The 10,454-nt window shown below is 32.9% G+C and overlaps 1 protein-coding gene across 1 annotated transcript; it reads right to left on the reverse strand.

Annotated features, from left to right (window-relative positions):
• Window positions 1–2,933: 2,933 nt before the first annotated feature.
• Window positions 2,934–4,835, reverse strand: LOC133186971 (uncharacterized). Its single transcript, XM_061322349.1, has 4 exons — window positions 4,653–4,835; window positions 4,252–4,353; window positions 3,232–3,557; window positions 2,934–2,955 (listed from the first exon to the last, which is right to left on the reverse strand). Exons 1-4 carry the CDS (start codon window positions 4,833–4,835, stop codon window positions 2,934–2,936), a joined length of 633 nt encoding a protein of 210 aa, XP_061178333.1.
• Between the last annotated feature and the right edge of the window lie 5,619 nt (window positions 4,836–10,454).

Consider the following 10,454-nt stretch of genomic DNA (forward strand, 5'->3'; position numbering starts at 1 on the left):
GTTCTCGGTAACGTCTTGGCCGATTTTCATGAAACTTTCAGATCTGATAGGTATTGAAATGAACCTTATTGGAAATTTTTTTGGTTGATGACGTCACTTTCCATCTCGAGATAATTAGGATTTTCTGATTTTCAGAGGGTCGGCTTGTCCTGGAAACTCCTCCGAAATGACTTATGATATTGAATCTAAATTTTCAGTGAAGATAGGGGAAGGTTTGTAGATTTGCAGGCAGGTGTTCAAATTTCTCTAGCGCAAAAGGCGCCGAAGCTCGGTAGGGCTCAAAAAATGTCTCAGAAACATCTCACAAAATTTTACATCTTTTCTTTCATATCTTCATACATGTTAAGAATTTGTTAAAACATATAGAAGAAAAGTTGTGCAAAATGATGCGATCTTTCATCTGATATCAAGAAAAAGGGGCTGACTTCTCAAATTAGGGGCTCAGAGGGGCCAAAAGTCTTTCATCTTTAACTCTTTAACGATCAATAATTTGTAATACATTACTGAAGCAAAGATGTTTATCTTAACGATTTACAACAAAATATGATAAGATTCTGATCATATGTTACGTAATAAGGGGTCACAAGGGGCCAAAATGCTAAATCTTTGACGCCTTATATCTCGAAAAGGGGGAATATTTTAATAAACAATACTGAACAAAAGATGGTCAGAATAATGTTCTAAACAATATGCAGCCTTTCAATTTTTGTCAAACGGCCCCATTAAGGACTTGGAGGGGTGGCCCCTAAATATTTCCATTCAGCATATCTCCAAAACGGAAAGAAATTTCTGAATAGTTGTTGAACAAAAAATGTTTAAAATTACAAGACCTTTCATTTGATATCAAGAAAAAGGGGCTGGACCTTCAAATTAGGGGCTCAGAGGGGCCAAAAGTCTTTCATCTATAACTCTTTAACGATCAATAATTTGTAATACATTACTGAAGCAAAGATGCTTATCTTAACGATTTACATCAATATATGATAAGATTCTGATCATATGTTACGTAATAAGGGGTCACAAGGGGCCAGAATGCTAAATCTTTGATACTTTATATCTCGAAAAGGGGGAATATTTTGATAAGCAATACTGGACAAAAGATGGTCAGAATAATGTTCTAAACAATATGCACTCTTTTAATTTTTGTCAAGAAACCCCATTAAGGACTTGGAGGGGTGGCCCCTAAATATTTCCATTCAACATATTTCCAAAACGAAAAGAAATCTCTGAATAGTTGTTGAACAAAAAGTCTTCAAAATCACAAGACCTTTCTTTTGATATCAAGAAAAAGGGGCTGACCCCTCAAACTAGGGGATCAGAGGGGCCAAAAGCATGTTTCTCTATAGCTCTTTGATAATGTTATAAAAATCAAAAGAATAAAATCTAATTAGGTAAGTCTATATATTATTATCTTTTAGCAAAGATCATAGTCAAAATCATATCTCATCTTATCGAAAAATCGGACGGAAGACCTACTCGTTGCTCGCAACGAGATCTCATCTAGTTATTATTATTATTATTATATAGCACATTTTAACGAGTAACCGAGTAAGAAATATTTAGTAGATAGTCGGTATGACCAAGCCATGGTCAAGTACTCAAACAATCCTAAGGATCCCTTTCAACTGTTCAAACACCATTTAACTTTCAACAAATTATTGCAATTTAAAATATGTGTTAAACTTTTTGTATAACATAAGCTTTTTATTCCGTGTTGATAATTTATACAGACGAGTGACCTTTGGTTAGTTTCTTTTGATTGGTTGCTTTTTCATCTTAACCAGACTGATCTCCCGATGAACAAGTTTCAACATATTTATGTTAATCAGAACCCTCATGGAGCCTTACAAGTAAAAATTCAAACACGTGTGTCAATCTCTATTTCTATTCTTATCCTCGGCGATCGGATTTGTGATTTTTTCCTCTTACAAATACAAATTATGTTATATTTCTATTTCACGCAATTTTTGTCAAGATAATATCATATAATCGATAAAAAGATATTCAAACTATTTTGAACAGAAGTCATAGTAACAATGTAAGAAAGCAAAACCTCTCAGTTTAGGCAAAAGGAAATAATTTATGAGTGTTACACGTCGCAAATCGAACACTTCAGGTAAAAAATCGAAAACATAAAGAAGAATGCCGTTGTTTTTGAATGTTAAGAATTTTTATGTAATTTGAAATTATTTAGCGGAAGTTACATGTATCTTTTTAAACCGAGTATTCAAAATTGTGAACAAAACGGCAATGCAAGTATCTATGTCTCAATATTTACATTTAGAAATATTTTCTCTAGGTGAACCTATTGAAGGGCCAACGTTCAATTCAGTATGAAATTATTAGGGGGTCAGAGGTACCAACTGACCGAATCACAAGACGCAGTGATATTGCAAATCAGAAATTAAAGGGGTTTAGACACAGATTTGAAGTTAATATTTCCTCAAATTTTCTTTTTGGATAATATGACTTATATGTTGCTAGAGCATTTCACACGGAAATATAATAAAAAGGCGTTCAGAAACTTCTTTTATTTGGAAATTATCAAAACTACGAATTTTGGGACGCGTTTGATTGACACAAATCCTTGCACTTTCACGAAGTTAACTTTACCCTTAACACAAGAAAAATGGAAATTTATTTGTGTTTTAATGAAAAATATTAAAACTTTAATCCAGGAAATTCAGAATAGATATATTAGAAAACAACAAAATGTACCCTTATCGCCAGTCTTTGCTCAGTGATGTGTGCAGAGTTTAACAAATTGAACACCCCCTGTAAATCGTAAACATTAACTTACATGTACAATTACAGAGCTCGTGCCCTGTTTACAAAAACAGATGTTTGACATGATGTAAAGAAGAATTGAATTTTAAGAAAATTCATTTAACTGGTTTTATTTTTTGAATAAAAATAGAATTTTAAAATGTTAACTATTCAGCTGTGTCTAGGCTCCTTTAATGGAAAACAAAATGAAACACAACACTAAATATACATTTCCGATATTTTAATTGCACAGATTTGAATCTAAAATTTATACATACACATATACACATAATAAGCAAGTCTTTATTCTATTTCACCGTAGATATATATTAATGTCTGTAACTACATGTAGATGTAGAGATAATTTTACAGTAAACTACGATTTGACAGAAATCCGATCAAACATTATCATAGAAAATACATTTTCACCTTTTTTTAATATTCTATAAAAATACCGTTTTGTACCTTTTATGTATTTTAGACGAAATATTGGCAATTTGTCGCAAAAGATAGATATCCCTCTCATACCTAGATGAAATGGAACTGAAAACACACCAGTCCTGAGATTTGACTACGTCATTTATAAAACCATTACCAATGCTATGTGTTCCGGATAGGAGAAGAAACGTATGTATTTCACACAATAACTGCTTTGTAAATCTTTGAAGACTTCTCAACGATTTTCCTATTTCTGATACTGGTGTTGAGAGATCGGCATCTTCTTTAATGATACTTCCGATCACTTCAAATATTATCTCCAGAGTTTTGAAATCTTCTTGTAGATCCGTGGCCTAAAATAAAGTGAAGCAACGATAACATCCACTCATAATCTCATTTTTTCAGGCAAAATGTTTTGGATTCATTGTACTTATAAAAACATGTAAAACACGCTTATAGCGAACTGCCAGGGAAGAACAGTTTTGATTTCTTATAAACGTAACTTATTGTATCTGTTAAGGACAGATGATCCAAACGAAATATCGATGCCTAGATTGATATATATTTTTGGACATAGTTTGGTTGTAAATGATCCAAAAAGCAAATTTCAAGAATATTAAGACATTGTAAACTTTCTATGGTGTTCAAATTTCTACCTTTTTCTTGTCATCCTTAAAAATATATGCAAATTTTTATCACTTTATAGGACTTATTGTGAAAATTTGAAAGAAAAATTAAAAAATATGCGGCTAAAGTTATTCTTTGAACTTATTTAAACATAACTTTACTTTTTTTTTTTTTTTTTGATTTTTTGAAAAAAGTTTGTTTGTATCATCTGTCCTTAGGTTTGAAATATGATTTAAGACTACAAGGAAAGAAAATCACTTCGCTCTAATCGTAAATTCTTTATAAGCATGTTTGTTGTAACTATATTTTACTGTATATAAATTATATTGCGCTGAAAAGTTTATAATTGCTACCCAGTAAATTAAATATTTACAACATGTGATATGCTTCATTACCGACAACGTACATAATAACACTTACTTGATTCATTGAACTACATTGTGAGCATCGTTTAAGAATTCTTAAACAAGGCCTCATTGAAAATAAGGACCAGTCTGTTACATATGGCGTACGTTCCCTCAGCTGGAAAAAAAAAATGAAAATGTATCTCTTTAAATGCATCCAAACACACATTATATTTCAAAGTATCCCCACCCCAATTTTTGTAAATCTACAATAGCTTCTTTAATTTGATGCTTTATTCTTCACCATATAATGTTAATAATATATCGCAGTGAGTTAACTTTTCCTGTTTGTTCGGGAAAAAAAATCGAGAATAGAGATCAAAAGTATATTTGAACTATTTTTAGTTAAAAAACGTTAAAATTAACCTGAAATTTTACTTATATATATTCATTTGCATACTTCAGGTAATTACTTACGTATTGTTGGAACGTGTGAATTGATTGCTGTTGTGTCTTCAAACTCTTGCGAAGAAGAGCACCGAGCAGTGCTCGAAAATTCACCGCCGAATCTGACGAACTATAACAGTGAAATGTTAGTCTGCTTAATGTCAGATGCCGGCTACAGACGTGTGTTTTCGCTTCACTTGCATTTAATGGCATTGTATTAAAGACATCTGAACAATTTCTTTGATTATGGGCAGTTGGAAGAAATTGGTTGGAGATGGCAAATCTTATCTGAGAGGTGACACTCACACAAATGAAAATCCCTGAAAATTATGATAAGATCTGATATTAAAAAAAAACAATAAAAGTAGATGAAAATCTTACAATTCAAAGGATTTATAACATGCTTGATCTTCGGTTTTTAATTTTTTTTTCTCTTTGCAAAAGCAATCAAAAACATTTACAGAAAAATTGCATCTTGCTGTTTATACCTGTAGTTCCCGAAATTGACTTTATATACTCTGTTAAGAGAACAAAAATTGAAGGATTTTTTCGAGTAAGTATCACAATGAAAATTCTTGATGAAAATGAGCTCGAATTTCACCGTCTTTCTCCCATTGGTGGAATAAGAATCGGTGAAATATAACTTTCAAATTCTGTTTCTTTTTAATTCAGATTGTCTTTACTCTGCCTTCGAACAAAAATTCCTGAATTTTTATTTTCTTTTGTCGTCTTTAAGAAATTGTCCCTCTGATATGCCATGGTAGGCACTCCACTATTCAGGCTACTTTTTTAACGTGGGCTTTTGAGTTTTACAAAATAAGGACAATATATTTTTTTTTTTTAGAAAGTTTTGCTTAATTTCCATTACTCGAGGTTTATCCTCTCCATTTTCTGAAATCAATCTTTAATTTGATATTCGTCGATGAGATCTCTGCTTCGATGAGTTTGGTAAATGAACAGTTTATCCATTCAGAAAATGTGACGTTTTCAAAGTAAACACGACCTTGATTCAACATTGAACACAGTGTCATTAAATATGACGGGCATTTAAATTTTGATTTAATGAAGAAGCATGGGTTGATTTAAACTTTCGAGTTTCAGTTGTTACGTTTTCAACTGAAAGCAATCGCGATTCTTTCATTCACTATCATAGTACAAAAAGTAATTTTGTATTACTGACAAAAAGTTTTAGTGTTTTGTTCATGTTTTAAATTTTTTGGTGTTATTGTCGATCTAATGAAACTAGATGTATTCATGATATATATTTCATATTTTTTAAATTGCAAATATTGAAAAGATTGTGAGGAATAATATTATATACAGTATATATCATTGATTTTTTTTAATTGCCTCCACAGACACATATGCAAGAAATGTAAGGTTCTGCCTGGTTTTAATTTTCTGTACCTAATTCTGCCTACCGTTTGTTTTCGTAAAAAAAAAGAACATGTGAACAAAAAAAAAAATGGAAAAAGAAACAAATGTTATGCCTTCTGGAATCAGTTTAAATTTTGCTCTAGGTACGATAACTATGAATTTAGACATGGATTACCCAAAGATTGAACGGAAAGGTTATCTATCAAGGAAAGGAATGTAAATTTTGAAGTACAAATGAATTCAAGAAATTCTTTACAGGATACTTCAGGAAATAATACTCTGTATACTATCAAGGACGAGTAATATGTATAAGCAGGGATCTTTCTATACTATACAGGATGAGTACATGTATAAGCAGGGAACTTTGTATACTATTAAGGACGAGTACATGTATAAGCAAGGATCTTTGTATACTATACAGGATGACTACATGTTTAAGCAGGGATCTTTTTATACTATACAGGATGAGTACACGTATAAGCAGGGATCTTTGTATACTATACAGGATGAGTACACGTATAAGTAGGGATCTTTGTATACTATAAAGGACGAGTACATCTTTGTATACTATAAAGGACGAGTACACGTATAAGTAGGGATCTTTGTATACTATACAGGATGAGTACACGTGCGAGTATAAGTAGGGATCTTTGTATACTATACAGGATGAGTACACGTATAAGTAGGGATCTTTGTATACTGTACAGGATGAGTACACGTATAAGTAGGGATTTTTGTATACTGTACAGGATGAGTACACATTTATAAGTAGGGATCTTTGTATACTATACAGGATGAGTACACGTGCGAGTATAAGTAGGGATCTTTGTATACTATACAGGATGAGTACATGTATAAGTAGGGATCTTTGTATACTGTACAGGATGAGTACACGTATAAGTAGGGATTTTTGTATACTGTACAGGATGAGTACACATTTATAAGTAGGGATCTTTGTATACTATACAGGATGAGTACACGTATAGGTAGGGATCTTTGTATACTATACAGGATGAGTACACGTATAAGTTTGGATCTTTGTATACTATACAGGATGAGTACACGTATAAGTAGGGATCTTTGTATACTGTACAGGATGAGTACACGTATAAGTTGGGATCTTTGTATACTATACAGGATGAGTACACGTATAAGTAGGGATCTTTGTATACTATAAAGGACGAGTACACGTATAAGTAGGGATCTTTGTATACTATAAAGGACGAGTACACATATAAGTAGGGATCTTTGTATATTATACAGGATGAGTACACGTATAAGCAGGGATCTTTGTATACTATACAGGACGAGTACACGTATAAGTAGGGATTTTTGTATACTATAAAGGACGAGTACACGTATAAGTAGGGATTTTTGTATACTATAAAGGATGACTACATGTATAAGTAGGGATCTTTGTATACTATACAGGATGAGTACACGTATAAGTAGGGATCTTTCATTTGTTGGTATGATGTTTTTTTTACTTTACAACCCTTCGAGTATTTTCACTCCTGTTGTGAAACCACTATAGTTTCCAATGGAAGGCACTTACGGCCATTGAGCAGCGAGGGCACAGAAACCTTTCTTTTGTTCTGTCTCATCCAAATAACCAATTTCGTGCAGGTTTTATATAGGTACATTTTTTGCTTACATTTTAAAAGAATTTTTATATACACGATTCTTCAGATGTATGTCATTTTAGGAGTTAATAATTAAATTAAACAAGAGGCCCAAGGGCATTAACGATCACATGAGTATAATACAACAATTTTGAGGATCCATAGAGTATAAAATGAATTGAAAGGTGAAGTTTTGTTGCTCAAAAGCAAGAAAAATAGGGTGATCAGGATCAACAAATAATTAGTCTAGTATTCATTAACAGTTTGTAAATTAGGTTCTAATCTGTTCCCCGTTTAGTCACTATCACCATACAGTATATTAACAAACTAATCAGTGCTTCTACAGGTACTATTTTAATTCCTTGTTGAAATCTCTTAAATTGGCCTCTCTTGGTCTTTGATGAACATTTAAAAAGACAAGTTATTTTTGTCTCATTTTTATTTATCTATTACTTACAAGTCTACCTGAACATTAAAACTATGAAAGTACTTTTTGTATTATACAATAAAAATTCTTGCATAATTCTCTTATTCTATTAACCTTTCAAGTACATTATTTACAGTGATTAATTATCAAAAGTAAATGGCAAAGGGGAATAACTCCTCTCAGTAGAATACAAATTAATAGAGCCCTGGCCAGGACCAGAAGACTTGACCAAATGGTCCAGATGTTCAAAAATCTGGTAAAAATACTCTTCCTTATTAAAACTTTTACTTTTTGCCTCTGATATGCCCAGGTGCAGAGAAGATTTTTAAAGAAATAATGCATTTTTACTACAGATTCACTATATTATCAATAGAGCCCCCCCCGCCCCCTCCCAAGTGAGAAACACCAGAGCCTCTCACCCTGGGACCAGAAGTTTGCTCATCATAAGTTATCACTTTGTTTATCTGCTTAACACTAAGAGCAGACAGGATTATTTAATAGAATTAATGCATTTTCACTATATTATTAAGAGCCCCACCCTTACACCAGCACATCTGACCCAGGGGTCATGCAATTCACTACTCTGGAAGAAACACTCTTGCTCATCATAACTATACACTTAGCTTCTTTGCTTTTTAACCAGGAGCAGAAAAGAATGTTTTCAAAGAAATTTTGCTTTTTCACTATATAATCAATAGAGCCCCCCCCCCCCTCCTTTCACCAGAACCCTTGGCCCTGGGGCCATGAAATTCACAATTTTGGAAGAGGCATCCTTGCTTATCACAACTATGTATTTAATTTGTTTAAATAATACCCAGGAGTAGAGAAGAAGATTTTCAAAGAAATAATGCACTTTCACTATATGATCTATATAGCCCCACCCTAGCACCAGAACCCCTGACCCTGGGGCTATGAATTTCACAATTTTGGTAGAGTCACTCTTGCTTATCATAACTATGTATTTAATTTGTTTAAATAATACCCAGGAGTAGAGAAGAAGATTTTCAAGGAAATAATGCACTTTCACTATATGATCTATATAGCCCCACCCTAGCACCAGAACCCCTGACCCTTGGGCTATGAATTTCACAATTTTGATAGAGTCACCCATGCTTATCATAACTATGTATTCAATTTGTTTCAATAATACCCAGGAGTAGAGAAGAAGATTTTCAAAGAAATAATGCACTTTCACTATATGATCTATATAGCCCCACCCTAGCACCAGAACCCCTAACCCCGGGGCCATGAATTTCACAATTTTGGTAGAGTCACTCTTGCTTATCATAACTATGTATTTAATTTGTTTAAATAATACCCAGGAGTAGAGAAGAAGATTTTCAAAGAAATAATGCACTTTCACTATATGATCTATATAGCCCCACCCTAGCACCAGACCTCCTGACCCTGGGGCTATGAATTTCACAATTTTGATAGAGTCACCCTTGCTTATCATAACTATGTATTCAATTTGTTTCAATAATACCCAGGAGTAGAGAAGAAGATTTTCAAAGAAATAATGCACTTTTACTATATGATCTATATAGCCCCGCCCTAGCACCAGAACCCCTGACCCTGGGGCCATGAATTTCACAATTTTGGTAGAGGGCTCGATGCTTATTACAATCATGCCAACAGTTTGACTGCTTGATGTCCAGGAGTAAAGAAGAAGATTTTTAAAGATAGCACTAATTTTGATGGTTTTAGCCCCACCCTCAGGCCCCAGGGGGGCAGGGACCATGAAATTCACAATTTTTGTACCCCTTCACCCATTGATGCTATATGCCAAAACTGGTTGAAATTGGTTCAGTGGTTCAAGAGAAGGAGCTGAAAATGTTCAAAAGTTTACGACCGACGGACGACGCACGACGACGGACGAAAACAGATAGCAATAGGTCACCTGAGTGACTCAGGTGACCTAATAAAAGCTAGTACATACCTAGAATTATTAGGATTTTAATTGTATATAAATATAATTACACTGATAATGGCTTTATCATTTGAATCTTTTGGCAGTGTTTTGTACTTGTTACATCGATTATTTAAATTACTCATCTTGTTTATTCATTTTTGTTGAGAACACAAAATATTATCTCGGTATGGTATAACATTGCATATAAGAGAATATTAAATGAGAATTAAATATGCACTTTAAATATGCATCACAAGTATACACACATAAGTGTTATAAATTTTACGAATAAAAAATGTAGCCGATTAAAAAAGAGGTCACATAAAAGATTCATAATTTAGAAAGACTTGCTTTTGATTTTGAAGCAGAGATTAGAAGCAATTTCTACTGTTCATGTCGTTGTCAATTTAAGTGCTTTGTATAAATTTTTATTTGTGACCTTGTGTCTATTTATTTATTTAGGAGATCTGAGAGAATTGGAACACATCTTAATG

This window comes from Saccostrea echinata, unplaced genomic scaffold (assembly GCF_033153115.1).
Source record: "Saccostrea echinata isolate AGI-Se365-2 ecotype Australia unplaced genomic scaffold, CSIRO_AGI_Sech_v1 ptg000014l, whole genome shotgun sequence".
In the NCBI taxonomy this organism is placed as follows: Eukaryota; Metazoa; Mollusca; class Bivalvia; order Ostreida; family Ostreidae; genus Saccostrea; species Saccostrea echinata.